The sequence below is a fragment of the Microcebus murinus genome, chromosome 22 (assembly GCF_040939455.1).
Source record: "Microcebus murinus isolate Inina chromosome 22, M.murinus_Inina_mat1.0, whole genome shotgun sequence".
NCBI lineage: Eukaryota > Metazoa > Chordata > Mammalia > Primates > Cheirogaleidae > Microcebus > Microcebus murinus.
The window spans coordinates 17,398,250-17,425,754 of record NC_134125.1 but is presented as its reverse complement, the minus strand read 5'-3'; the positions used below and the strand labels follow the sequence as shown (position 1 = coordinate 17,425,754).

General features: G+C 50.0%; 1 protein-coding gene across 1 annotated transcript in view; it reads right to left on the bottom strand.

The window, feature by feature from the left end:
- MYO18B (myosin XVIIIB) overlaps positions 1 to 27,505 on the bottom strand; it is a 259,093-nt gene that overhangs the window by 65,936 nt on the left and 165,652 nt on the right. Inside the window, exons 35-39 of the mRNA XM_075996653.1 lie at positions 14,094 to 14,207; positions 12,481 to 12,597; positions 9,837 to 9,920; positions 8,647 to 8,784; positions 6,014 to 6,199 (exon numbers count right to left, since the gene is read on the bottom strand). Coding sequence (XP_075852768.1) covers positions 6,014 to 6,199; positions 8,647 to 8,784; positions 9,837 to 9,920; positions 12,481 to 12,597; positions 14,094 to 14,207 — 639 coding nt within the window. The remainder of the gene's footprint in view (positions 1 to 6,013; positions 6,200 to 8,646; positions 8,785 to 9,836; positions 9,921 to 12,480; positions 12,598 to 14,093; positions 14,208 to 27,505) is intronic.

Below are 27,505 nucleotides of genomic sequence, written 5' to 3'. Positions count from 1 at the left end.
GGTCAAAGTTCTGTTTTCTGCTTCCAGGCAAAGCTGTCAGGGAGGGGCTGGAATGGCCCCGCTCAGTCAGAGAGTCTTCGTGTGGGGTGGGGCTGTCTGAGACCCGCAGTCTGTTGCAGGCCTCGCTTCTTTCCACCCTCCCCAACTCCACAGCTGCTCCTGGGCCTCTGCCAGCAGGCCAGACCTTACTCCACCAGGTCTCTTCTGGCTGTGATGGCGGTGGGAGGTTCCCTGCTCAGGAACGCCACCTGGGCTGGGCGCACGGCCTCCCTTTGGGAGGAGGGTTGCCCTCAAGTATGCTGATCTGCCCCTGGAGGCACACACACCACAGTAGGCTGTTTGTGTATATCCCTTCTGTGCCCTGGGCAATGCGAGACCTTGGTGCAGGGGATCTGGTCTGCAGGTCTGACCTCTGGGCCCCAGAGTTCAATCCCTGACCACACCAGGGAGAGGAGTGCCGGTCCCAATTCACCCACGGGGAGCCCAGGCTGGGTCTATGTCTCTCAGCCTCATGGTCTGCCTCATTCTCCTGGGATCACTGGGCCAGCAGCACCTGGGAGGGCTGGCAGGTAGGGAGCTCACCGTCTGAGTTCCCCTCAGTCAGCTGTAGGGCCCCAAAAGGGAAAGTCCCGTTCCCTGGCGATGCCTCCGGTTGGTGGCTATATTGTCTCTCTGGGCAGCCGAGGATAGGGACGGAGGAGGGGAGAATGAGGCAATATGGCGCCTGCCACTTGGCTTGGGTCTGTACACAGGGAAGTGCCCTGCGGGAGTTGGGAGCCTGGTGCGGCATCTGCTACAGGCTTACCGCTCGCTGGCGGTGGCCGTCTCTGAGCTGGTGTCCACAGGTCTCTTCAACTGCCAGGGAGCCTACCAGCAGTCCGAGATGCAAGGGAGGGGAGAGTAAACCGCTCAGCCTACCCTTGCTGCTGGTCTTCAGGCTACTCGGGAGGTCTCAGCTTCCAGTTCTCCTCCACAACCTCCTCCTGTGGAGTCTCCCGTGGTCTCAGGTACCCCTCCTTCCGACCCTCGTCCGATGTATGCTCGTCTGCTTGCTTCTTTCTTCTAATTTCTCCTAGAATCTGTCTTTTCTGCGGAGACACTCTGTCTGGCGGTGTTTCTCCTCCGCCATCTTGCTCCGCCTCCTCTGCACCTGGTGCTCTTTATTAATACACACAATACTTCATTTAATCCTCACAGCCACCCAACAAAACGGGCTGCGTTGCACGCCTTCTGTTTTACAGATGAAGGAATCTAGGTTCTGCAATGTTAACTTAGCTGGCTAAAGTGTCAGACTCAAGTCCAGGGCTCTTTCAAGCACCCTGTGGTAGGTTAAATAGTGTCCCCCCCCCAAATCCATGTCCACCTAGAAACTCTGAATGTGACCTTATTCAGAAATAAGGTCTTTGCAGAAATAATTAGTTAAGATGAAGTCATACTAGATTAGAGGGAGCCCTAAATCCAATGACTGGTGTCCCCTTATAAGAAAAGGAGAGAGCTACACAGGGACAGAACGAGAAGAGAAGTTCATATGAAAACAGAGACAGAGATTAGAGTGACGCAGCCACAAGCCAAGGAATGCCTGGAGCCACCAGAACTTGGAAGAGGAAGGAAGGAGGCTCCCCTACAGCTTTCAGGAGGAGTGTGGCCCTGCCGACACCTTGATTCTGATACATTTCTGTTGTTTTAAAACATCCAGTTTTTGGTAATTCGTTAGGGCAGCCCTTAGGAGATTCATACACACTAAAAGTGAGACAGGTCATTGCTATTTCTACCTCGGGTCACTGGGTAGATTTATTAAGAGTAAGCAGAAGCACCATATAAGTTTTCTAAGACCTGGGGAACTAGTGAAAATGTCGCTTGTTCAGAGGAAAGTCGAAATTAGAGAGTCAGGCCAAGATGATGAAGGGTCAAACCCAACAGGTGCGTGCAGATGAAAGCAGGCGGAGGGCGGGCCTTCCAGTCGCCATCAGCACTTGCGGCTTCCCTGATAACCCCTTGGATACCCTGTCCTGGGGCCAAGGTGGTGTCCCCTGGGCTCTGTAGCTAACTGAAAAACAACAGGCTATAAATCCACGCTTGAGCTGTCTCATCACCCCAGTGACAAAAGGACTTGAATGATTTAAAGCCAGAATATTCTTTTCTCCATAATGGCTCCTGGAGTCTCCAGGAATAGTACATTTACTAAAATTAATGGCAAAACCTCATTTTTCTTTTCCTCTGGAAGAGAAGTTCCATCGGCGGGGTAATTGATCCTGATCTGGATGTGCCGGTGAGTCAGCTGGGGGTATAAATCATTCGCATGCAACAACTCGCAACCCTTAAACCAACACCAACAGTGACAAATGGTACAGGCTGGGGACAGGCGGAAAGGAATGCGGACAGGAGATCCATCAACATCCTTCTTGCTTCTCACCGGGGCCCTGGATCCTTCTTTGATCTCCCACAGCAGAGCCATTTTTCAGCAAGGTTGGGATGAAAGGGCAGGGGGAGGGGGCGGGGGGGAGGGGGTGCGGTGATAGCTTCAGCATTGGATGCACAGGACTGCCGATCCCAGCTCTGCCATCCCTAACCCTGCAGGCCTGGGCAATCTCGCACCCCTGCCCTCCACATCCCCAGCCACTGGGGTTGATGTTAAGCATTAAAGAAAACAGAATCTGCAAAGAGTGTGAGCATAGAACAATGCAATAAACGTTTGTTGAATGAATGAGTGAATGAATGGATGAACGCTTGAACAGTGGAGTTCGTAAATTCATTTTATGTCTCTAGAGAGATTTGAATTTTAAAAATGGAAGATAAAGAAGACACTGTTCCACCCTAAGAAATGGATTTGTGGTGGTGACAGTGGGCGTGGGAGAGAGATTTGGTGGCAACTGGCTTTCCAAGACTCACTCACATCACAACACACCACCCCAGTTTTGCCTGTGAAAGCTCTGAGCTCTCATTACGGAGGCAACTGCATACCCGTGTACAACACACTAGCCATGGCCTTGGCGGCTGTATTTTCTCATGAAGCTATATATTTCCATGCAGGAGACGCTTGAGGTCAAGGGTGTGTCTTATTCCTCACCAGATCCCACGCATGTAGCACGGGGCTTGGTTCAGAGTAATAACAATGGACACATACCACACGAATGAAAGAACCAGAGCTCTGGCTTCCTTTGAGGATTTGGGTGTAGTTTAGAAAGAACAAGTGGCACAGAGAAGCTGCCCCTTGGCCTACAGTAATGAGACGGGAAAAGGCAAATTGGTGGCTTGGACGTGGACAGGTGAATCATCTGTCCTGAGATTCGTGGGCAAGTACAGGATGCCACGCCAATACAAGGGCCCTCAGCAACAAGACTCAACTTGAAATGACAGTGAGCAGTTAACTCTTCCACTGAGCCCCGTTTTGCCTACACTGTAGGTATCTACACAGCAAGGACTTCAGGATTCCTCATCCTTCCTTACCAAGGCCTGTACCTGTGCAATGGGCACAGCTGGTATTGAGTAGATATGCGTGAAATGAATAAACAAGAGTGTGACATCCTCTTTTCTCCCAGTGGAAACTTCTCAGGGCCCAAAGGCAAGGGACATACTTGAGGTCAAATAGGTTGATGAGTTTTGGGTACTTCCACTACTAGGAAGAGGCTGCTAGCCTGATATTACCCTTTGGGGCTTTGCTGTCCCACAGAATCCCCGAGCAAACAGCAGGATGTGCCGGATGACTTCAGAACACCAGCAGTGCCCTCCCCTTCTATAGTGGGTTGAAGGGTGGCCTCCTGAAAGATATGTCCACCTTGAATCTTTGAATTTGATCTTATTTGCGAAAGTAGTCTTTATAGATATGATTAAGGTAGTAAGGATCTTGAGATGAGATCAACTTGGATTTAGGGTGAGCCAAAAATGTAATTTCAGTTGTCCTCATAAGAAAAAAGGCAGGAGGACATTTGAAACACATATACACAGAGAAGATGGCCCAATGAAGATGAGGTCAGGGATTGGAGTGATGAAGCCACAAGCCAAGGAATGCCTAGAGTCACCAGAAGCTGGAAGAGGCAAAGAAATATTTCCCCCTAGAGCCTTCAGAGGGAGCATGGCCTTTCTGACACACTGGTTTCAGACTTCTGGCCTCCAGAATTATGAGAAAATAAATTTCTGTTGTTTTAAGCCACCTAGTTCACGGTAATTTGTTATGGCAATCCTATGAAACTCATACTTCTCCTAACTGCAAACACTCTGAAATAAAGAGAAAGTTCAGCCTTGACAAACTTACCCAGATTCTTGCAATCAGAAATCAGAAAAAGATGCAGGTCTAATCTCAGCACATGCAAGCTTTGCATTTTACAGTTTTGTGGGTTTTTTTTTTTACTTTTATTCATATGTGGGGCTACACTATAATCTTTTCAGTATGTTGGGGTCTTTAATGATCTAATATGGCCCCAGGAATGGGGACAGGCAGAGGAAAAAGTGAGAGTAAAGGAGAGAGGGAGGAGGAGAGAGCGGGAGAGGAAAGCCAGAGAAAAAAGAGAGAGGAAGAAAACCACTATTTGATCTCACTGGAATGCCTGAGTGTCTGGCCAGTTAAAGAAAATCAGAGGAGAAAGCTTGGGATGTTCTTTCCTCCCAGCCAGAGCTTGCAGGAGGGCAAGTTGGCTGCATGAGAAATGAGGCTTGTTAGTGAGGAAGTTATCCTGTCAACTGAGGAAAGAGCCCTTTTCTCTCCCAGTGCCATGGGCGGGGAGGAACTGCCAGTCAGGGGCCCTGGACTTCGTCTGGGAGCCTCTGTCTCCTGCACAGAAAAGCCAGGCAGCCGGCTTGTCAAAGGCAAAGCTGACGGGGGTGACACTGGCAGTGGGAAACAGTGGCCCAAGAAATATATTTGCTGTGGGAGGACAAGTCGGCGAGTCCTGTCACAACACCAGAATGGACAGGGTGTGAAGGAGAAGATGGCTGTCATTTAGAAACTCCTGAGCCAAGCCTTGGCATACGGTGGGCTTTCTCAGGAACGCTGTGTGTTAGTAGGCAAAGGGACTTCCGGATGCCCCCAGGGTCGCGGAATCAGAAATCTGGAGCCGGGCGATGTCTGGCCCCACAGGGAAAATGCAAAGGAGGCACTCTCAGATGCTCTGTGACTCCTGGAGGGAACTGTTCCCAGCGCAAGACACCGAATAATGGCGAAGCCTTCCCATTAGGCAGGAAACACACTTAAAACTGTTTCTTGGATCGCACCAGGGGCAAGGCATGGATCAGTGCTTAAAAGCAGAGACTACAGTTGGGCAGCCCTGGGTTCAGACGCTTACTCATGTGTGACCTTGGCCAAGCGAACATACCACTCTGAGCCTCAATGTGGCAGGCTGATGTCCCTGTGCCTCGGTTTCCTCATCTTTATAATGGACACAGTCATAGCACCTACCTCCCAGTTCCCAGGTGAGGATTCAAACAAGAAATGTTCCGTTCGGAACCTGGCACATGGCCAGTGCTTCCTGCAGGGTGACTTGCGTCATCATTGTCACCTTTTCGCTGGTGCAGTTCGTGGGCCAGAAATAGCCCTGCGTTCACTAGCTGTGACCTGAGACTGGGCATCTCCCCTCTCTACCGTAAGAGGGGCTCAGTTTCCTCGTCTGTAAAATGGGAGTGGTAAGTCTGACTCTGCAGGGCTGGTGTGAGGTCACGTGACACTATGGATGCTAAAACCCAGCGAAGGACAGGCAGTTGATGGACACTGGTTCCCTCTGCTTTGCTCGAGAATGCTCTGCACTGCGGTTGCACGTGCGAGGCGGGAAATGAAAGGTGTGGTGTCAGAGCTAATCAGGCTTGGGGCCCGCCCCTCCGCAAGCAGTGAATGCCATTGGTCCGCTTTGGCTCCGCCCCCAGGGCTGGCAGCCAATGGCAGCGCAGTCTCTCAGCCCAGCCCGCTTCCGTTTCTTCCGGCTTCCGGCCCGGCGCACGGGCCCGGAAGTCTCCCACCCGGAAGTCCGAAACCTCACCGGAAACACTCGCTCAACTGGAGCGGCGGCGGCGCTGCGGGACTCACCAGCTCCATGCACCGCCGGCTGGCCTCCTCCTCCCGGCGCGCCAGCTCTGCCATGTCCGCCTTCAGCTCCTCCAGGCGCCGCTGGTAGTAGCGGCTGCTCTCCCGCTGCTGGGACTCGGACGCCGCGGCCTGCGACAGCTCCTCGCCCATCTTGATCAGGCTGTCGCGGAGCCGGAGCACCAGGACCTGGGGGCAGAGGGGACACGCCCGCTTTGCAGCTGGACGCCGGGGACACAAAGCAGGAGGCCCCGGGAAGACAGCACGGCCTCTGCCGGGCCTCAGTGGGGTTTCGCGAAGTCATCAGGACGGGAATCCTGACGTCCGCCACGAACGTGAAGGATTTACTGTGGAAACGTGGGGAACGAGGACCGCTATTCCGGGAGGCAGTGGAGCACACCCGCGGTGCTCTGGGTTCAGATCCCGCCTCTCCCTCTTCCAGGCTGTGTGACTCGGGCGGGCGGTGCAGCCTCTCAGAGGTACCCGTGTCCCAGGATCCACACTGCATTGTTATGCTGAAGGCTAAGCTCGGTGCCTGGCACCCAGACGTGCTTGATAGGCTTGGGGATTATTAATATTTACAGCAGCCTCTGTCCTCTCTTCCTCCCAGGGTTTGCGGGGTGGAGTGGTGCAGTGGAGAGAGGACTATGCTGGGGGCGACACCGCTTCCCCAACATGGGTTTTGGTTTACTGATTTATAAAATGAGAGTGTTTCATCAGATAATCTCTCATGAGCCTCAGCCCTAATACTTTATGACATTTTTCCTTTTCTGGGGCGTAGGAGGTGGGGGAGGGGAGGATCCAGGAGGACACAGTGAAACAATAGAGAGAAAAGTGCCTTGGGCGTCACGAGTGCTACAGAAAACAAACCCAAGGGCCGCGTTCTGCAGAATTCATTAGTTGGCCAACACGCCTGGAACCAATCGATCCTGATGGGCAAATACTCCAGTGTTGACACAAGACGGAGCCCACATGAATATTTCAGGTCCTTGCTAAGGACTTTGAGCCACCTTTCTGCAGCCACAGGCAGGAGGAAAAACAGACTCCAGACCAGACACTGAATAATAGCCTAAAAGGAAGTCTTAACTATTCAGTTCCCTGTTGTCTATCAAATGAAGTTCAGAGACATTTTCAAGGAGCAGCAGGAGAGGGTTTTAAGAGGAAGAGTAGTTCTCAAACTGTGTCCTCGAGGTACCCGGTCTCTCCACTGCAAGGACCCAGAATCCTACTAAATTCAGATAATGGTGACAGAGGGGGGAAATTGAATTTGGAGATAGAATCTTTCAATTTGAAGTTTTCCTGCCATCATTCTCTTTTCTTCTCCGCTATCATCTGACTATGCTAGAATCAAGTAAAAACTAGCATGTGATATAGCCTAGCATTATGTATTTAATATTTAAAATACAGTAGGTCACAAGTTTCGTGGTGATCTGCAGGGACAATCATGCCTTGACAGATCCCTTGAGCAATTCCTAGAACCACTGAGAGTCAAGGCAAAGAAGAATTTCTCTCTGTTTGTCATACAGAGCAGCTTTTATTGGAGACCAAATGCCCCTGGGGGATCAAGAGATAATGTTTCAGAGTGAGAAAGGCAGCCTCCCATTGTCTAGATGCATTGTCATGCTGTGGTGAAGCCAGCTGCCTGCAGAGAAATGGGAATCTGTAACCAGGGTGGAGTGAAAGTCAGGTGTCATGTCAATCTACCTTGGCCTGGGCTTTATCTTGAGCAAGCCACTTGACCTCTCTGAGGTCATCACACTCATTAGATGAGGCCTGCCCTTCCTGCCACACAGAGCTGTATCAAACATCAAGTGGAGTAGCTGATATAAAAGGATTTTCACAACAGTGACATCCTCTGTAAAAGTCCCATGCCATTGGTCTACAGAGCTGGAGAAATTAACACCTGTGTTCCCAGCTCAAGGGTGATGCAAATGCATTCACCGAACGCACACCCCAGCGCATCCAAATCATACCTGTCCTTCAAGGTCCAGCCTTAATGCCACCTCCTCCTGGAAGCCACCCTGATTCCCCAGCCTTGACAGGATCTCTGTCTTCTGAACCTCACAGCCCTCTTTCCAAATTATGTACATTTGTGTACATTTTACCCACATTTCTTATAAGGCGCTATGCTTCTAGAAAGCAGATCTGTGTTGCACGGCTGTCTTCTATGCATCTAAAACAGGGCCTAACACACACTCGGTACAAAATAAATTTCTGTTCAGAATGAGTGTGGGGCACATAAGTGGTTGAATAGGTAGGTGGAGAAGAGAAGAATTGGATCGATGCATGAAATGGGGGGCAAGCAGAGGGATTGAGATCTCAAGGAAAAAAGGAAGAGGGGAAGAGAAGAAAGAGGGAAGGGAGAAGGAAAAAGAACACATGGAAGGGGGGGTGGATGGATGGAGCCAGGTAAATGGAGATGGAGAGGTGAATGGATAGGTGGTTTGTGGGATGGTGTGGTGGTAGAAAGAGGGAGGGAGGAAGAGAAGGAGGGAGTTTGGATGGGAGACGGATGAGTCATGTGTATCCAGATGAAGGCACATGGGCAGATAGATGGATTCCGGGGGGATGGAGGGAGCTTACACAACAGCTCTCACTGCTCTAGGTCTGAGCAGTGCTTACATGTCACTAAGTACCTCGAATCTCTTGATCTGCACTTTCTGGAACTCTGTCCTGTTCTCCAGGTCACAGATGACCGCCTCCTGCCTGCTGACGATGGCTCGATCCACGGTGGACTGCTCCAGGTGTTCAATGCGTGTCTGAGCCACCTGCAGCTGGGGGCACACGGAGAGGTCCGTTGGCCACCTGTTGGTGGCCTCTTTCCTGCGTCCCAGGAAAGAGACACATGCAGGACCCAGCCTGGGGGCTCATTCACTCGGCCTCCTTCTCTGCTCAGGTGCCACAGATCAAATGCCTGCCCAAGCAAGACCTGCCTTCCGGGTCTCAATCTGAGGACCCTCATTGGACCCTCACACCAGACCCTGCTCCTGGGTCTCAGGTGCTGGGAGGGGATACTTCTTGTGTCTTCAGGATTCAAAACAGGACTTGTAATCAGTGCTCCCCCTCCCTCCTTCCCTGCTATAAAAAACAACAGCAAATCTAGTCTGTGAGCAACTAGCTGTAGCATCAGAAAATGCAGGCACGTTGCCGGGGTTTCCAGTTGGATGAGTCTGAGCAAGTCATTTCCCTTCCTTGAGCCTCAGTTTCTTCCTTTTTTTGTGAGGATTAAAGGAGATTAGTGCCTGGCATGTTATAAGCACCCAGCAAATGGCCACCACTGTTATTTTGTCGTGCTGTTGTTACTCAGTGGCCGCGCACATTTGCCCGAGACCTGGTCACTCTGACGGTCTCTTTAGGCAGGCACGTGCAATAGTTCTAGAAGTGCTTTGAGAATTTCATGGATAATAGCAACCCTCCCCCCCCCACCCCCCGGGGGAATGACGGGAAGCCAAGGATGTTTGGAGGGATCATGACTTCAAAGGAAGATTTCACAAAGAACCATGATCCTGTCATACACAGATCACCCCCTGCTCCTTGCAGCCATTCCTTAGAGGGAGAAAATCCTGCAGTCGCATTGCCTGGGGCATGTGTGGATGCAGAACAGACATAGGCAAGAGTGAGTGAGTGAGTGTGTGTGCATGTCTGTCTACTGGCATTGTTCTCAATTCATCTGGCACACAACTGGAGCTTAGTGAGTGTCTGAATGAATGAATGAATGAGTAAAGGAATGAATGAATGAATGACAGTTTCCAGGAGTCGAAGTGTAAGTGCCCTGAGGGAACCCTTCTCTTCTTTCCCCTACAACGTGACGGCTCTCAGCACATACTTGTTCTTGAAGTTTGTGCTTCTCCTTCTTGGCTTCCTCCAGCTGCAGCTGTAGTTCTTGGATCTGCCCAATGTCAGTAGCAGACTGGTGAGACAAAAAAAAAAAAGTCACCCTGAGACCACAAGCTTTTCTGGGAAACCACCCCTGAAAATCCCTTCTTCCCCAACCCACAGATGTCTGTGTCTGTCAGCACTTCTGTGCTAATAGCTGTCTCCCAAAAGTTACCTCTCACATACGCCCCAACATCCTTCATCTAAATGGTCGCTGAGTCACTCCATTATATAAGCCCGTGGCTTTGGTCAACTGTCCAGCACCTTCTTACACACCCTTGAGAGCCCAGACAGAAAGGGGCTGGCCATGGCACGAGGACCAGATTCCAAGGGAAGAGAACCTACCCTGAGCGTCAGGTGACTGGGATTCTAGACCCGGACACTGGCCTTGGCAAGCCACAGAGCCTCTCTGCCCTCGCTGTGTCCCCATCTGTAAAATGGGCTCATAGTCGCTGTTTAGCCTCTCTACATAGTGTTCGTTCAGAGAACAAATAGAGCGGTGGAGAGTAAAGGTATTTTTTTTTTAAGTAGAACCAGCCATGGAGCTTGATTATCTCAGAAGAGAGGGATTCCAGAGGGCAGGAGGGCCCCCTCGCTCTCTATTTCCCATGTCTTTATTGTTAAAATTATTTAAAATGGGCATATACATATAATGCTTTTGTAATTGAGCAAATAAACCTCCATTTAGGACAAAAAATAAGAGTGATTCATAAATGCAGAAGATGGCAGAGGCTATTTTTGTGGTGGATGTTCTAATGTTGGTGATGTCACTGATTGTTTTTGTTGCTATTATTCTTGGATGCACGTGGAGCCCGGAAGGCATTTCACCCCGGATCCCCTCTGAGGGCACAATGTGAGGAAGACACTCATCGATCCTGGAGGGAGCCGTTCTCCCCAGCCATGCAGATCCTGGGAAGTCCTCATCACACCCCTCAGCCCCACTGCAATGTCCCTGTTTTGTCCGTGCTGCCACCGTGCCCCCTGTTGTCTCCTGAGTCACCCCTCCCGCCCTCATCTCCACTCCACTGTCTGGCTGGAGTTGTCTTCCCCCGGGGCAGCTGCAGCTTTCATTTATTCAACAGCTATTTGCTGGGCATCTGCTCCAGGCCAGTCACTCTTCTTGGCTCTGGATACAGCACAGGACAAGGCAGAAGCGAGTCCCCCCATTGTGGAGCTGGCGGTCTGGGGCGCTGTGCTGGATGGTCCTTTGCAACCGCTCTTGCCCCTAAAAAGCTTGCCGGTGATTCCTTTCAACCATAAAATGAAACCCAAACTCATCACAGACCCTGATTGATCCTCTTTCTCCCGGCCTCGCTGGGCTCACATTATGCCACCTTCCCCTTGAGGGTCTCCTTTCAGGCTCTCAGATGCACCACCACAGGCCTTTTGCATGTGCTGTTCCCCTGCCTGGAATGCACTCCCCAACCCCCACTGTCCCACTCCAATCCAATTAACCCCTGCTCCTTGTTCCGATCTGCCGCCTCCTCAGGGAAGGCTTCCCTACCTGCAACCTAGGTCAGGCTTTGCAGAATTGTGTTCATTTCCTTTCTGGACTCTTGGCTCCATTTGCAAGTCCCCCTTCTGCTCTGGGTGACTGTGGGATAAAGTCTGGCCAGCCCACTAAACCATGAGGTACAGGAGAGGAGGGATGGGTTGTGCTTTTGCTCACCAAGGTATACTCAGCATTGCTCACAGTTCTAACACACAGCAAGTGCCCAGTGATTATTAGATACAGAGGTGTAGATAGATAAATGATAGATAGACAAAGGTAGACGGATGGATGGTTGGATAGGTGCATGGGTGGATGAGTAAGTGGATGGAAGAATGGATGGATGGATGAATAAATAGATGAATGAATAAATGAATGGATAGATGAATAAATGGGATGGATGGATGAATAAATAGAAGAATGAATAAATGAATGGGTAGTCAGATGAATGGGATGGATGGATGGATGGGTAGAAGGGTGGATAAATGAGTAAGTGGTTGGAAGAATGGATGGATGGATGAATAAATAGATGAATGAATAAATGAATGGATAGATGAATAAATGGGATGGATGGATGAATAAATAGAAGAATGAATAAATGAATGGGTAGTCAGATGAATGGGATGGATGGATGGATGGGTAGAAGGGTGGATAAATGAGTAAGTGGTTGGAAGAATGGATGGATGGATGAATAAATAGAAGAATGAATAAATGAATGGGTAGACAGATGAATAGGATGGATGGATGGATGGGTAGAAGGGTGGATAAGTGGGTGGGTAGGTGGTTGGATAGAAGAGTGGATAAGTGAATGGGTGGGTTGATGAGCAGATGGATAATGGGTAGGCGAGTGGATGGATAAATGGATGTATGGATAAATCAAAATCTTTCTTGGTGGAGATGTCTTCGAGAGGTGCACACACCATCTGAAGGTGACATTCTCCTCCCTTAGGGCCTCGTGAAATTTACAATTCCTATTTGTCTCTGTGGCGTTTATCTCTCCAAGATCTTAAGACCAATGAGTGGTGCAACCACATCACCTTCTCAACAGCCCCTCCTCACTCTGCCCCAAGCACCCGAGCTTCCTCCACCCAGGCCGGTTCATCACCTGAGCAATGAGTTCCTTGTGCTTCTGCATCAGGTCATTCAGGTCATCCTGGTCCTCGTCAATGCGCTTCAGGAGGTCCGCTTTCTCGAACTGCAGCCGGTACAGCTGCTCATCCACCTGGCGGGAGGCAGGCCAATGAGGTGAGGTGGGAGGGTGCGGGGTGGGCAGCAGGGGCCTGATGAAGGGCAAAGGGAGGCTTGCGTGTGGGTGTATAAGGGTGGCCATGGGTGCCAATGCTTGGGGTGGGTATAACAGCTTGTGTGTGTGTGCGTGCGTGTGTGTGTGTGTGCGTGCGTGTGCGTGCGTGTGTGTGTGCGCGTGTGTGTGTGCGCGTGTGTGTGTGTGTTTGTGTGTGCGAGCACGGGGCATGCATGTGACTGTGAATGTCGGGGGTGTGCACCTAAATGGATTTATATCTAATCACTTCCTGGCCTTTTGGCTAAAAGCAAATGTGAATGGATTTATGTCTGTGTAAGCCACCCGGGAATCTATGTGTGCACACTTTAAATGTTCATGGGACACATATATAAATGCAAATCCCTGCACTCTCCCTGAGAACAGGGACTTGGTTCTGGTCACAGGTATATATCCCCAGCATTAAGCATCAGGCCAGCATGTCACAGCAAATACATATTGGGGATGGCTAGATAAGTCTGGATGCGTATTATGCCTATGAGGACATTATTTTGTATGTGAGTCTGATGATCAATGCGTATGTTCATGTGTGCATGTATGTGTGCATATGTGAATGCTTGTGGGCAAGGTCCTCTTAATTTGGTGCAAAAAAATAAGGGACAAAAGGGCAAGCAGATCTTAAGCAAGCACTTGCCTGTAAATCTCTAATTATACCTGAACGTTGGGATTTTACATATTCAGGAGAGTATGTATACCCAGACAGGGGACTTAGAAACTCACGCCCAATTTGCACCAAAATAATAAATCCACAATATAGTTCCATTTGTCCCCATTCAGTGGTGAGCACAGTCGTTCTATAATATTGTAAATGGCTGAATCTTCTTATAGGAGTGAGCCTAAGTGGACTCGTGAGAGATGCCCTTGTCCCCACTTACAGGAATAGACATGTAGTAGCCCAACAATAAGGACTAAGTTCCATCTTAGGGCAATGAGCACACAGTAGGACTACAGCAGGCACCTGAGAACTAGAGTGGTGAGCATGCTGTGGGCACACAATAAACAGCTGCAGTCGCACTTTTGATGCTGAGCAAACAATAGGCTCTTATAGGATGCATCCTCACAGTACTGAGCACACAGTAGGTCCACAACAGGTTTCCTTCCTTACCATTGCAGACAGGAGCACACAGCTGAGGCTCCTATATGCCCCCACACCTTTAGAATGATCAACTCTCAGTAGGATGCCTGCACGCTCAGAGTGCTAAGCACCCAGTAGGTCTACAATAAGTGCTCTGTCCCTATCATAGAGCAGAGCACCCAGTAGGCCTACAATGGATGCTTGTACCTCCAAGGTGATGTGCAATACATTTATAATAAGTGCCCCCCTCCCTCTCATACTGCTGAGCACACAGTAGGCCCACGCCAGCTCCTGGTGGCCTGCGCCGGCCTGGGTCCCCACAGAGGCAGGAAGGGATGGGTACCAGGCTCTTGCTCCGGGTCATGTTCTCCAGCTCGCTGTGCATGCTCTCCAGGTCTGCCGTGAGCACCTTCTGGGTCTTCAAGGCCTCCTCACACTTGGCTTCACTCTGCTCCAGCTGGACCAGGCCGGGAGGCGGAGAAGAGAAGACAGAGGAAGGGAGGGCCGGGGAGGGGAGGGGGAGAGGAGAGCAGAGAAGAGGCCTCCTTGCGAGGCTGCCTCCTTGAACGTCCTTCCCCTCCAGCCCACCCCAGCTCCTCTCCGGCGGCGGAATAATTTACAGGCGACCCTCGTGTCTTCCCAGCTATTCATCAGCCCACACCTGGGAGGAAGCAAACGCGTTTGCATCTGAGGCAGCCAGGTTCTGCGCCCACTCAACATGTAACTGGCGCTGGCCCATGCAATGAGGCGAGGCCACCCCCGCTGCAGTGCCGGAAGCTATTCCCCAGTCCCTTTCAGCAAGTCCTTACAGGCGGCCACGCGGTGCCTGCACGGGTGTGCAGGGAACAATCAAGTTGACCCCTGCCCTCCTGGAGGAGAGAAGCAGGGACAGGGAGCGACAACCTCTCTGAGGAGTTCAGAGAAGAGGAGACCACTGGGAGGGATAGTGGGAACTCAGGATGGGAATCAAGGGAGGCTTCCTGGAAGAGATGCTTCCAAGGTCAAGTACAAGGTCAAGCAGCAGCCAAGTAGAAGTTTTTTTAACCTGGGTTCAGGGTTAAAAAAGTGTCTATGAATGCCTCCCCCTCACCCCCTTTTTTTTTGAGACAGAGTCTCACTTTGTTGCCCAGGCTAGAGTGAGTGCCGTGGCGTCAGCCTAGCTCACAGCAACCTCAAACTCCTGGGCTCGAGCAATCCTCCTGCCTCAGCCTCCCGAGTAGCTGGGACTACAGGCATGCGCCACCATGCCCGGCTAATTTTTTCTATATATATTAGTTGGCTAAATTAATTTCTTTCTATTTATAGTAGAGACGGGGGTCTCACTCTTGCTCAGGCTGGTTTCAAACTCCTGACCTCGAGCAATCCACCCACCTAGGCCTTCCAGAGTGCTAGGATTACAGGCGTGAGCCACCGCGCCCGCCTCCCCCCCCCCTTTTTTTTAGAGAGACAGAAACTTGCTCTGTTACACAGCTAGAGTGCAGTGGCCTGATCACAGCTCACTGTAACCTTGAATTCCTAGGGCTTAAGCCATCCTCCTGCCTCAGCCTCCAGAGTAGCTGGGACTACAGCCACCACCATGGCCAGCTAGTTTTTTTTACTGTTTGTAGAGATGGGGCCTGGCTATGTCACCCAGCCTGGTCTCAAACTCCTAGCCTCGAGCGCAAGTGATCCATCTGCCTCAGCCTCCCAAAGTCCTGGGATTACACAGGCATGAGCCACTGTGCCCGGCCTGCAGACCCTTTTTAAATGATATGCAAAATATTCTGCATGTGAGCATTTTCGCCGGTTCACAGCTTTTACTAGATTTTTGAAGGCCAAGAGCCATTGACTTAAATAAAGCATTTCTTTCTCACTCTTTTCTTTCTCATTCTTCTGCCCTTCTGCACACAGTAGGCCTCCTATCCTAGCAAAGTGGGGCCACCAAGACAGGTACAGTTGCCACGTATGTGGCGCCAGAAGGTAGATACACCCCATTGGAGAAACTCATGCCCAGGCACAGCACAGATCTAAGTTCTGGTATTGGGAGCTTCCCCTTGATTTCTGAACTCCGGAATCTCTGAACAGAAGCACTCCTAGAAATCACCTACACCCAGTGCTCAGAGAGGGATGGTCCATGGCCCACGAGACCCCCTCTTCAAGCCCCTGAGAACAATGCATCCTGCAGCTGGGCAAAGCACACAGCCCAGGGACTTGTGGTCCATTTCCCTTAGCAACTGGGAGGGATGGACACACACTGGGAAAATGATGAGGACCACGGGAGGCAATTGGCATCGTGGGAGGCCTTCCCTGAAGGCAGGCAGGGCAAAGCCGGTCCCTCATCTGAGCAGAAGTCAGAGGCCTCACTAAGGAGAAGAAGCATCTAAGTAAGACCTAGAAGATGCGAAGGAGATGCCATGTGCGGGTTTAGGAGGAAGAGTGTTCTGGGCAGAGGCAATAGCATGTGCAAAGGCCCTGGGGCAGGGACAGGAACAAACACAGTGCCGAGGAACAGAGACATCACCAGTATGGCACAGCCGTATGGAGAGAGGAGAGGAAGAGGAGATGCTGAATAGGTGGACAGGGGTCACCTTAGGAAGCTCATGGGCTGGGCTGTAAAGCTTGAATTTCATTCCGGTCTGTCTGGGAGCCACTCGCGGTTTCTAAGGAGCTGAGGGGCACGGTGTCCTTCACGCAGCTGTGGGGAAGAGGAGCTTTCACGGGACAGGATTGGAAACAGGGCGACCCGTGAGGATGCTGCAGGGAGGAGGTGGTGGAGATGCTCCGACCAGGTGCAGAGGGCGGAAGTGAAGAGGGCTGGAAGGATCCGGACAGCCGGGCGTGCAAAGAACAACAGGTCTGGGCAGGCAGGAGCAGATGGGCCATCGAGGGAGATGAGGTCACATGACTAATGGAGGAAGGCGGCCGCACGCAGGGCCCTGCGGCCCAGCCAAGCTGCTCGGCCCGGAGCCAGGGGGCGAGAGAGGGCCCCTGCGAGTGATGCAGCCCGGCAGAGCAGAGCAGGACGACACTGTTCCCATCTGCTGGCTCCTCCTTCCGCCCGGGGTTTCCAGAGCCGGATCCCACAGGGCCTCAGAGCCACCGCAGAGAGGAGGCTCTGTTTTCATCCCCGTTTTACAGAAGGGGAAAAGGATCCAGAAGGATCCAGAAGGATCCAGAAGGTGCAGGACCCAGAAACGCTCCTTCCTTTCCCTTGTCGGCTTGGAGCAGGCAGGGCGGGGGACAGCAGACCCCCAGACAGAGACGAGCACGGACAGAGCGCGGTCGGCCGAGGCAGCTGCTGGTCCTCCGGGCTCCTACCGCGCTGGAGATAGGATTGTCTTGGCCCCGGTGGCTTTGGCATTGGCAGCCGCACCTGCCACTGTTGCTTAGGGACTATTTCCAGAACACTGTGCTTTCTCTGTCTTGCTTCATAAAAGCCCCACCCCCCACCACCACGCCTCTAGGAGGAAGATGCCGCATTAGGACCTTTCGATAAACAAGGAAACAGAGGTGATATAGCACATCTTATATTTTCCTGGTTAGAGCTGGAACCCATACTACTTTTTTTTTTTTTTTTTTCTTTGGAACCCATACTACTAAGTGAAGTATCCCAAGAATGGAAAAACAAGCACCACATGTACTCACCAGCAAACTGGTATTAACTGAGCAGCACCTAAGTGGACACATAGGTACTACAGTAATAGGGTATCGGGCAGGGGGGAGGGGGGTGGGTATATACATACATAATGAGTGAGATGTGCACCATCTGGGGGATGGTCATGCTGGAGACTCAGACTTGTGGGGGGAGGGGAGGAAAGGGCATTTATTGAAACCTTAAAATCTGTACCCCCATAATATGCCGAAACAAAAAAAAAAAAAACAAGGAAACAGAGACGCACTGGGAAAAGTGACTTGCCCACGGTCACGAGCCTGATCGGTGGATAGCCGTGGGCCCGACGCCAGAGCCCAAGCCCTTAACCTCCGAGCCGCAGTGGGAAATAACTCCCTGGGAGGTCTGGCTGCACGGGTCGGATGGATTGAAATGCAAGAGCAGCCCTGTTGCAGAGAAAATGCTCAGCTCAGCGGCATGGCTCCGTGACAGAAGCAGAGTCAGGAAGGCGTGGACCAGGCCGGGGCCTGCAGAAGCCAGAGTTTGAGTCACCGTGGCAGCACGCACACGTCACTCTCTGAGGAAACACGCGTCGTTCCTGGAGCCTTCCAGAGATGGGCAAGTGCGTCCCACAGGAGAGAGGAAGGAGACCAACCGTACACGGATGCTTACTGAGGGCCAGTTTCATCGCGTGCGTGCTTCGGAGCCTGGGCACTGGGCCCTGCCCTGAGGGAATCTGCCTTTCCCAGTAAGTCACTGGATCTGGCTGTGCCTCAGTTTCCTGCCCTGTGAAATGGGGGCGATTCCATCATAGGATCTCTGCAGGATAAGTGAGTGAAAACACGCCAGGTGCTTAGCACAGCGCCTGGCATAGAGGAGACCCCATAAAGTGGCAACAGCCACGGTTGGTGCTGTCGCTGTGAGCCCCTTTCACCCCAGAACAGCCCGGGACGTGGGGGGTTAACCCCATTTCAGAGATGGGAAAAACGAGGCAGAGGCGAAAAGAGCAGGCCGAGCCACAGAGTGAGGACGATCTCACGGAGGAATTGTAGGCTTTCTGCGTGGCTGGGAAGGGTGGGGGTAAAAGTCCCTGACCCCAAGGGTGTATAAGTCAAGCAGATCCAAATTTTAATAGGATAGAGAATGGCAAGACCAGAAATTTCCCAGCCCAAGGCCTCCACCGGGCAGGCTGCCTTCGTGCTGAGCTTTAAAAGTTTCAATTTATTACACTTTAGGGAGCGAGAAGAAATACGAGGCCATCGTGGGCTGATTTTTCCATTATGGATGACCGGGCGTAAGAATAACTCACTGCACATCATTTCCATATTGAAGCCGTTTGACTGATGTTTTTATGAAGTCGCTGGCAAGTCCTGTTAGCACCGAGATCAGATCCTTCAGCGGCGCGACACCGGCCCAACGCCACTTTGAAAATGCCTTCCTCCGGCAGAGCTCCGGGCGGAGCAGGCAGAGAGCAGAGGGGAACAGAGGTGAGCAGGTGACAGGCGGTTCCTCGGGACCAGTCATTCATGTCCACCCCCCTCCCCAGCCCTTGTGGTCAGGGTGGCAACGGGGACCAGAGCTGATGACAGCTGGCGCTTCCAGCCCTTCAGCCCCGAGTCACCATCATGTCCCCACAGATGAGGCCTCTCGGGTTCAGACTGGATCTCCGTAATCCAGGTGGGCAGGTTTACAGCGAGACAGAGGCGCTGTGGTCGCCATACCTCTCCTGACCCAGCATGAGCCGCCCCCAGTGTACGCTGGACAACACGGCACCACTGATCTGATTTCGGTTTAAGTTCGTTATGGTTTTCTTTCTCTTCCAGTGTTTACTTTTTGCAAGATCGGTATAATAATGGCACGAGCATGGGGTTGCAACGCACTGAAACAGCCTCCGTAGCCAGATAAAGCACCCCCCTCTGGCAGAGGTGGAGTCTACCGTGCCCTAATTAAACCAGCCAGCCTCCCCCACATCTGCCGGGCGCTGCAAGGCAGCCGTCTGCACGGGCCTTCCCCGTCCCTTAAGGTGGGGCCCTTCCCTCTCTGAGTGGGTGCACGCCCGTTCCCAGGCCTCCGCACGCCACGGTGACAAGAGGGAACGTGCCTCCCCCATGCCTACACTACGCACTGCCCAGCTTTGGTCTGGAGACACTGGGTGAGCACTGTGCAGGGTGCAGAAGGACCTTGAAGCTTGGAGTCCACAGGGCCAGGACGGCATGAGAGCCACCTGTGGTCCAAGGACGGGAGGGAGGGCAAGGTCGCCGTATCTCGATGTCCTCCACCACGGGGGGAGGGGGGGGACCTGCGGCCTTCTGATTTCAAGACTGTTCTTTTTTAAGCACTAAATGAGGCAAGAAAAGCTTCATCTTTCTCTCCTGCACCCCCTTTTAATAAAAGGATTTGTTCTGTAAAATTTGGTTTCAGTCAAAAGGCTGCAACTAAGGACCTAGAAGGCTACACAAGTGTGTTTAAGGCTGCAGGTTCCCCACATCTGCGGGCGTGTTCCAGTCCCAACTGCTCTGCTCTATGAGACTATGACCTTGCGCAGGCCACTCAGCCTCTCTGAGCTGCTGTTTGCCCCATCCACAAAATGGGAAAGAAATGGTTCCCCTCCATGGAGCAGGACTGCTGAGTACAGCTGTAGCAGTGGTGCACTGCACAAGCCCAGAGGAGGCCATGTGCGTAGGTTACGAGGGCGAGCTCTTCCTTTGCACTGGGCACCGCTCTGAATACTTTTTATACACTCTTGATCATTCACTTGACTCTCACAGTAGCATTCTCAGGTAGTGTCCATAACCATGCCTGCTGCTAGAGTTGAGGAAACTGAGGAATGGAGAGCTCGAGTGGCTTACTGAAGGTCCTACAAGTACTCAGTGGCAGAGCAGGGATGTGGACCCAGGTGGTCTGGCCGCCAAGTTCCCACGCTGAGCCATAACACCGCACTCCCTCCGAAACGGCGGCGCCCACCACAGACATGCGTAGGGGACATCTAATCTAGCATGGCCCCTGTCCAGCGTCCCCTTCCTCCAGGGCCCCACCTTCCCTGCGATAAATGTCCATCCCCAAACATCTGTGTATTTCTCACGGTGCTGATCCTGCGCTCCAAGCCCAGAGAAGGGCATGTGGCCCAGCCTAGCCAATCAGAGCACCACCTCCCGATGGCCATAACACTAATAGTCGCTTCCCCGGGGCTACGACATAGATGACACAGAGATTTTTGCTGGGACTATGTGTGGCAATGAAGTTCACTCTTTCTGAAGCAGAACAAAAGCCTGACGCATCTGGGGAACTTCTTCCCACCTAAGGAGACAAGCTGATACTGAGGGAACTGAGGGAAGAGGCGGCAAGAGACACATTCTCGGATGGCATGGTAGGAGCACCTAGATCTAGCCAGGCCTGAAAGCAGCCCTAGGCTCAGAACTTGGCAGGTATTTTGGCCAATAACTTCCCTTTTTCTACTCCAGTCAGTTGAACTGAGTTGCCGTCACCAGAACCCAGAGAGAGAAATGAGCGAGTTAAAAGAGACAATGAATATAGGGTGTCAGGCACAGAGTAAACGCTCAAAACCATTGTGACAGTGTTTATTGATGCTACTCTGCCAACAAGCCGGATGAAAGTAGTTCTACCCCAAATCCTTGATGGAATAACACTCATTTACTGTTTCCCTATTCTGTGTATGGATTCTCACCCATGGAGGGGGTAAATATTCCCCCTCCCCAATTGCTCAAAGAGGGAAAAAGGAAAGAAGGAGATCTCTTCAAAACTGGCCATATTAGGCTAAATATATTATATCTAAATATATATATTTAGCTAAATATATATATTTAGATATATATATATTTAGGCTAATATATATAATATATAAATTATATACTATATATAATATAGTATATTATATTTAATTTATTATATATAATTTATATATAATATATATATTTAGGCTAATATATATATAATATATATATTATATTAGGCTAATATAATATATATTATATATATTAGCCTAATATATTTAGGCTAATATGTATTAGCCTAAATACATTATATCTAAATATATATATTTAGATATATTCTTTATCTCTAAAGCCCAGAACAGCCCTGCAAGGAGCAATCAGCCCTCATCACCTGACAAATGAGAAAACTGCAGCCCAGGGCACAGAAGTGACTTGCCCAGGGCACAGAAGTGACTTGTCCAAGGTCAAGCTCGGGTCTGAGTTGGCGAGACTCCACACCCGCGCCAGGCCTGGGCCACCGCACGGCCCCTCTGCACACAAGTCTCCGCTGCTGCCTTCAGCCCAGGCCCCGTCTCCCCACACCCTCCCCCTCTCCATCCAGCGCGAGTGCAGTTGAGATTCCCATCACATCCAAGTCAACTGCAAACCGATGAATAGCATTACTTTTCTATGCGAAGCCATCTGCCTGCTTTAAATACCTGGGTGAAATGTTTGCTTTGGATTTATTAAGCTACTAGACGAGTCGGCTAGACATATGGAGTGAGGTGGGGGGAGGAAAAAAGATTCTGATATTTTAGCAGAGTGATTAGAACCTGGATTTCTGGGTCGTCTTGAACAACTCAGGGGATTTAAAAACCCTGCACTGCAAATGTCACGGGGAAGGCACTCTGGGTAAAGCGGGACGGCGTCTTTGGCAGGCTAATCTCAGCACATTCCAGGCCTTGACACCCTGGCCGGGTACTCGGAGAAACCAGCCTTCTGCATTAAGGTTTTCCCTGAAGGGAATCACCCACAGCTCACGCCAGAGACTAGCAGCAAAACTGTGAAATGCCAACGTCCTCAAAATGTCAGGCCAGTGGCTCCCCAGTGGTCTGTGTGGCTCAGACGTCTGATGACAGCGGCCCCAAAGGCAGGCGTCCCAAGACTGTGCGCCGGCCACCCTCGGTGCCCTTGATCTCGAACTATGTGGGCATAGATCTTACACATTCCACAGCTTTCCTGACGTTCTGCTAGGGAACCATCATGTTAGGATGCGTCGAAACTCTTCCTGAGCACGTGCTTTTCCGTCCTCTTCAAAGTGACAATACTCATTACGAGTAGCAGAATAATCGTAACTGCTGGCTGTGTCGTGCTGACCATGTTGCTATAAGCCTGAAAGGTGTCTCCCCGAAGGTCAGCCCTGCCCACTACTGTGATGGTATCTAGAGATGAGGCTCTGGCAGGTCAGACGGTTTAGACGAGGCCATGAGGGTGGGGCCCCCAGGACGGGATTAGTGCCCTTAGAAGAAGAGACCCCAGAAAGCTTGTTTCCTCTCTCTCCACCATGTCCTCACAGACACAAGGCACCTATCTGTCTGCAAGCCAGGAAGGAAGCCAGGACCCAGGCATGCTGGCACCCTTGTCTCAGCCTCAGCCTCCAGAACTTCGAGAAATAAATAAACGTCTGTTTTTGCAGCTGCCCAGTTTAGGGTATTTTGCCAGGGCAGCCTGAGCCGAATAAGACACACGTGTACGTTAGTTCATAGCACGCAATCTGCTTGTGACGTAGGCGTTTTCACTCCCATCTGACAGATGGGGAAACTGAGGCTCAGAGAGGTTAGTTAACTTGTCAAGGACATGCAGTCAATAAACGCTGAAGGTCCCAAGTTCTCTTTTAAACCCACAGCTTTTTCTTGTGAGCTCTGTGGCGTGGGCTCACCCGGCCTGCTGAGGACAGCAGGTCTTCCTTCGCTTGTCTTAAGTCTATTTCTTTGAGAGTTCAAGAGTCCAACTCATGTTTCCATATTTTAGGATCTAAGGGCTGCTCAGGTCCTCCGTGATGGAACAGACTCCAAAAACTGCCTTCCCGGCTTCCTCGCTGGTGACAATGGATTTGGAGCGCACCGCTGCTCCAAAGAGAGAGAGGAAAGTAGAAAACCAGGATAAAATATCCAGAAAAGGCCCTCCCCACCCCCCTGTCTTTTTCGCACCCCCTGCTTTTATTATATTCGAGCGCCTCTTTGCTCCCCTGAACAGCAAGGCGTCCGTGTGCCTCCACATCTGTCTGTCTTCCCGCGGGGCGCCGGGCTCCTGGGGGCCACCCGGCTCTTGCTCAGCTCTGGGTCCCCACACAGCAGGGACTGGACACATGTGCACTGAGGGGCCAGCTGGAGACGTCAGCTCGCAGCCCCTGGACGCGCCCTCGGGGAGCAGCCGCCACCCGCCCGGCCCCCGGCTCCTCCGCGCACAGGCCTGTCACCCGGACACCGGCCAGTGCCCGCAGGAAGGACGAGGGACAGGCGTGTGGGCAGGACCCTCCCCTGTAGCAGGAAGTGACCTGGCTAGGGAGGACGACCACAGCCTTGTCCTCTGAACCCCAGATGCACGAGCTGGGCCCTTTCTGCCAAGCCGGCGTGAAGGCACTTCAAGAGGAGCAAAGAAAGTCCCAGTCCCAAAGTCCCAAAATATATATATATATATATTTATTTATATATATTTATTTTTATAAATAAATATAAATTTATTTATATAAATATATATATTTTGCTTTGTATTTATATAATTTTATATAAATACTTTGTATTTATATAATTTTCTATAAATACTTTGTATTTATATAATTTATATACATTTATTTGTATTTATATAAATATATATATATATTACTTTGTAAAGGTGATATAGCTCATTACTCATCAGGGAAATGCAAAGTAGAATCCCAAACATACTCCCCCAGAATGGCTAAAATTTAAGTGATTCATAATACCCAGTGATGGGATGACAGCCAAGTCTCATATTGTGTTGTTATAGTGTAGGTGTCTACAGAGACTTTGGAAAACCATTTGGTAGCATATATTATATGGAAAACCATTTGGTAGCATAAATATATAAATAAATATATATTTATTTATTTTTGCTAAAAAGAAAGCACACACACCGCATGCACGTGTACACACCCACCCCCCTACACATACAAGCTTGAACAAAACACCGAGGCAGTTCAAATTCTAGCAGAAACTGGGCACGGAGGGAATGAATTGTGAGTCTCGGCCTTGGAGACGGGGCCTCGGTCATCCTGCACCACTCCTGCTTAACCAGAATACCCGGCTAACCAGGACACCACCTGCCTGACCTACTGATCTGAAAATTGGGTTCTAAGATATCTAAGATGGGTCCATTGGATTAAATAAAAATCCAGAATTTCTCTTCAATAGACTCATGGCCAGCAAACACATGAAAAATGTTCAGCATCTCTAATCATCAGGGAAATGCAAATCAAAACCACAATGAGATATCGCCTAATCCCAGTGAGAATGGTTTTATCAAAAAGTCCCAAAACAACAGATGCTGGTGTGGATGTGGAGAGACAGGGACTCTTATACACTGCTGGGGAGACTGCAAACAAGTACAGCCTCTATGGAACGTAGAACGGAGATACCTCAAAGTATTAAAAGTAGACCCGCTATTTGATCCCACAATCCCACTACGAGGTATTTACCCAAAGGGGAAAAATAAGGCATTTTATAAAAAGGACACTTGCATTCAAATATTTACAGCAGCACGATTCACAATCGAAAGGATGTGGAAACAGCTCAGTGACCACCATGACACTAGTGGATTAACAAAATGTGGTATATGTACATTATGGAGTACTACTCAGCCATGAAAAATGGTGATCTAGTATCTTTTGTAACAACCTGGCTGGAACTGGAGACCATTCTTCTAAGTGAAGTATTGCAAGAATGAAAAAACAAGCACCATACATACTCGATACTAAATCGGAACTAATCGATCAACACCACATGTGCACATATGGAAGTAAAACTCTACGGAAATCAAGAAGATGGGAAGGGATGGGTAAATTTCACACCTGATGGGTACAATGCACACTGTCTGGGTGAAGGGCACACCTATAACTCAGACTCAAACTGTACAAAAGCAAATTATGTAACCAAAATGTATGCACCCCCGTAATATTCTGAAATTTAAAAAAAAAAAAGAATTTCTCTTCATAAAAAGATACCATTAAGAAAATGCAATGTCAGCCATAAACCAGGAGAAGATATTTGCAGTAGACGTATCTAGCAAAACGTTTAAATCCAAAGTATCCTGCAAATCACTAAGAAAAATACAGACAACCCAAAAGAAAAATAAGCATACTCCTTGAACAGGTAAAAGAAGATATCCAAATGGCCAATGTACTTTGTAAAGGTGATATAGCTCATTGCTCATCAAGGAAATGCAAATTAGAATCCCAAATATACTCCCCCAGAATGGCTAAAATTTAAATGATTCACAGCACCCAGTGTTGGGATGCCATCCAACTCTCATATTCTGTTGTTACAGTGTAGATGTCTACAGGGACTTTGGAAAACCATTTGGTAGTATCTGCTAAAGCCAAACAAACAGGTGTACTGTGATCCAGACTTATCACACTTGTAGGTCTACACCCCATAGAAATGCACACATCTGCACCCCCCTCTGGCTCCCTCACAAAAAGACATCAAAAATATTCACGGTGGCTTTCTTCATGATAGCCATGAAATCTAGACACAACCCACATGTCCATCAACAGCAACATGGATAAATTGCGGTAGTCACATAAACAGCAAGAAGAATGAACGAACCACCACACTCAGTAATATCAATAAATCTCACAGGCATGCATGGATGGAGCAAAAAAAAAAAATCAAGTCACGAGGTCAACACATGCGGATGGTGAGAATTCATCGAATGAGCAACATGGGACTTTGATAGGCAAAAGGCCTGCGTGGAAAGTGACAGGCTTTTAAAATGGCACCTGAATAGTCACCCTCTCTCCTAAATCGCTGGGGTGCCTTTTGAGAACCGGTCTTACTGAAAGGCCAGGTGGAGGGTGGGAGACTTGGGGGGCGGATTTTATCTTCCCCAGGATGGCTTAGTGCTTGATACACTGGTACTAGGAGGACCAGCCAGCTCATCCCTGTTGGCCTGGGATCTCTCCTGGCTTTAAAATGGAAAGTCCTGTTTCCTAGGAACCTCCGCCCTGCGCAAATCCAAATGGCTCTGAAATCAGAAAGATGGGGTTTCAGACCGAGGCACGTTCTACAATATAACTGGCCTGAACTCTCCAAAAATGTCAGCATCATAAAAGGCAAGGAAAGACCGAGGAACTACGACTTCATAAAAAACAGAATGCAGGCAGTTTCACATCCCAGGTTGGATCTGAAACTCGGGGACAAATTGCTCCAAAGGACATTAATGGGGTTATTGGAGAAATTTGAATAGTCAGCAGATAAGATCAGGAATCTGCAAACTCTTTCTTCAAGGACGAGATAGCAAGCAGTTTAGGCTTGGCAGGCCAAGAGGCAAAATCAAGTATATATGTGGACATTTATAGAACCAGTTTAAAAACCATATAAAAACATAAAAAACATTCTTTGCTCACGGGCTGTAATAAAACAAACAAACAAAAATAAGCAGTGGGCCAGATTTGCCCTGGAGACTCTAGTTTGCCAACCCTTGGGTTAGAAAATAAAGTATTTTTATCAATATTAATTTTTTTATTTTGATTAGGATAAAGGGACACCGTGTAACTTGTTTTTCTAATAATTCAGAGAATGTCATTTAGAGAGAGAATGAGAACATGAAGGTGGCAAAATGTTAAAAGTGGGTAGATCTGAGTGAAGAATCCACTCAGTCCTGCAACTTCTCTGTAAGGTTTAAATTCCTTTAAGATAATTTTTTTAAAAAAAATCCCAGCTCCACCTAACTTTTTGGGCAATTTTCCTGTTTGCAGATCCTCTTCCTACATACAGTGGAGACTTACCGCCCATCTGGTCAGTCCCCACTCATCTATTGGGCACTTGCTGTATGCAGCCACCCTCCTACACACTGGCCCCAAACAGAAAAGGGCCCTTGCTCCTGGGGAACCATGCAAGTGGGTTTCTGGGGAAAACAATTAAGCCATGATGTTGAAGTGTGTGGCACTGTGCCTGGCAGAGTGTAAACAGTCAAAGTTCTCCATCAATATCCTTGTTGTTGAGATAGTTATCATGACCCTGGTGGCCCACTGGGCTGCTCAAGGCTAAACAGCAACAGGTCGTGCTGGGGAGAAGGTGGCCTTTCGTGCCTATGACAAGAGCAGCTTCTTCCCACGCCATTCATCCCAGCACTGACAGTGTCAATATTTGTGGGGCAAACAGGCCAGTGATAACCATGTTTTTTACAATTACAATCCAGTCTTTATCTCCTCTG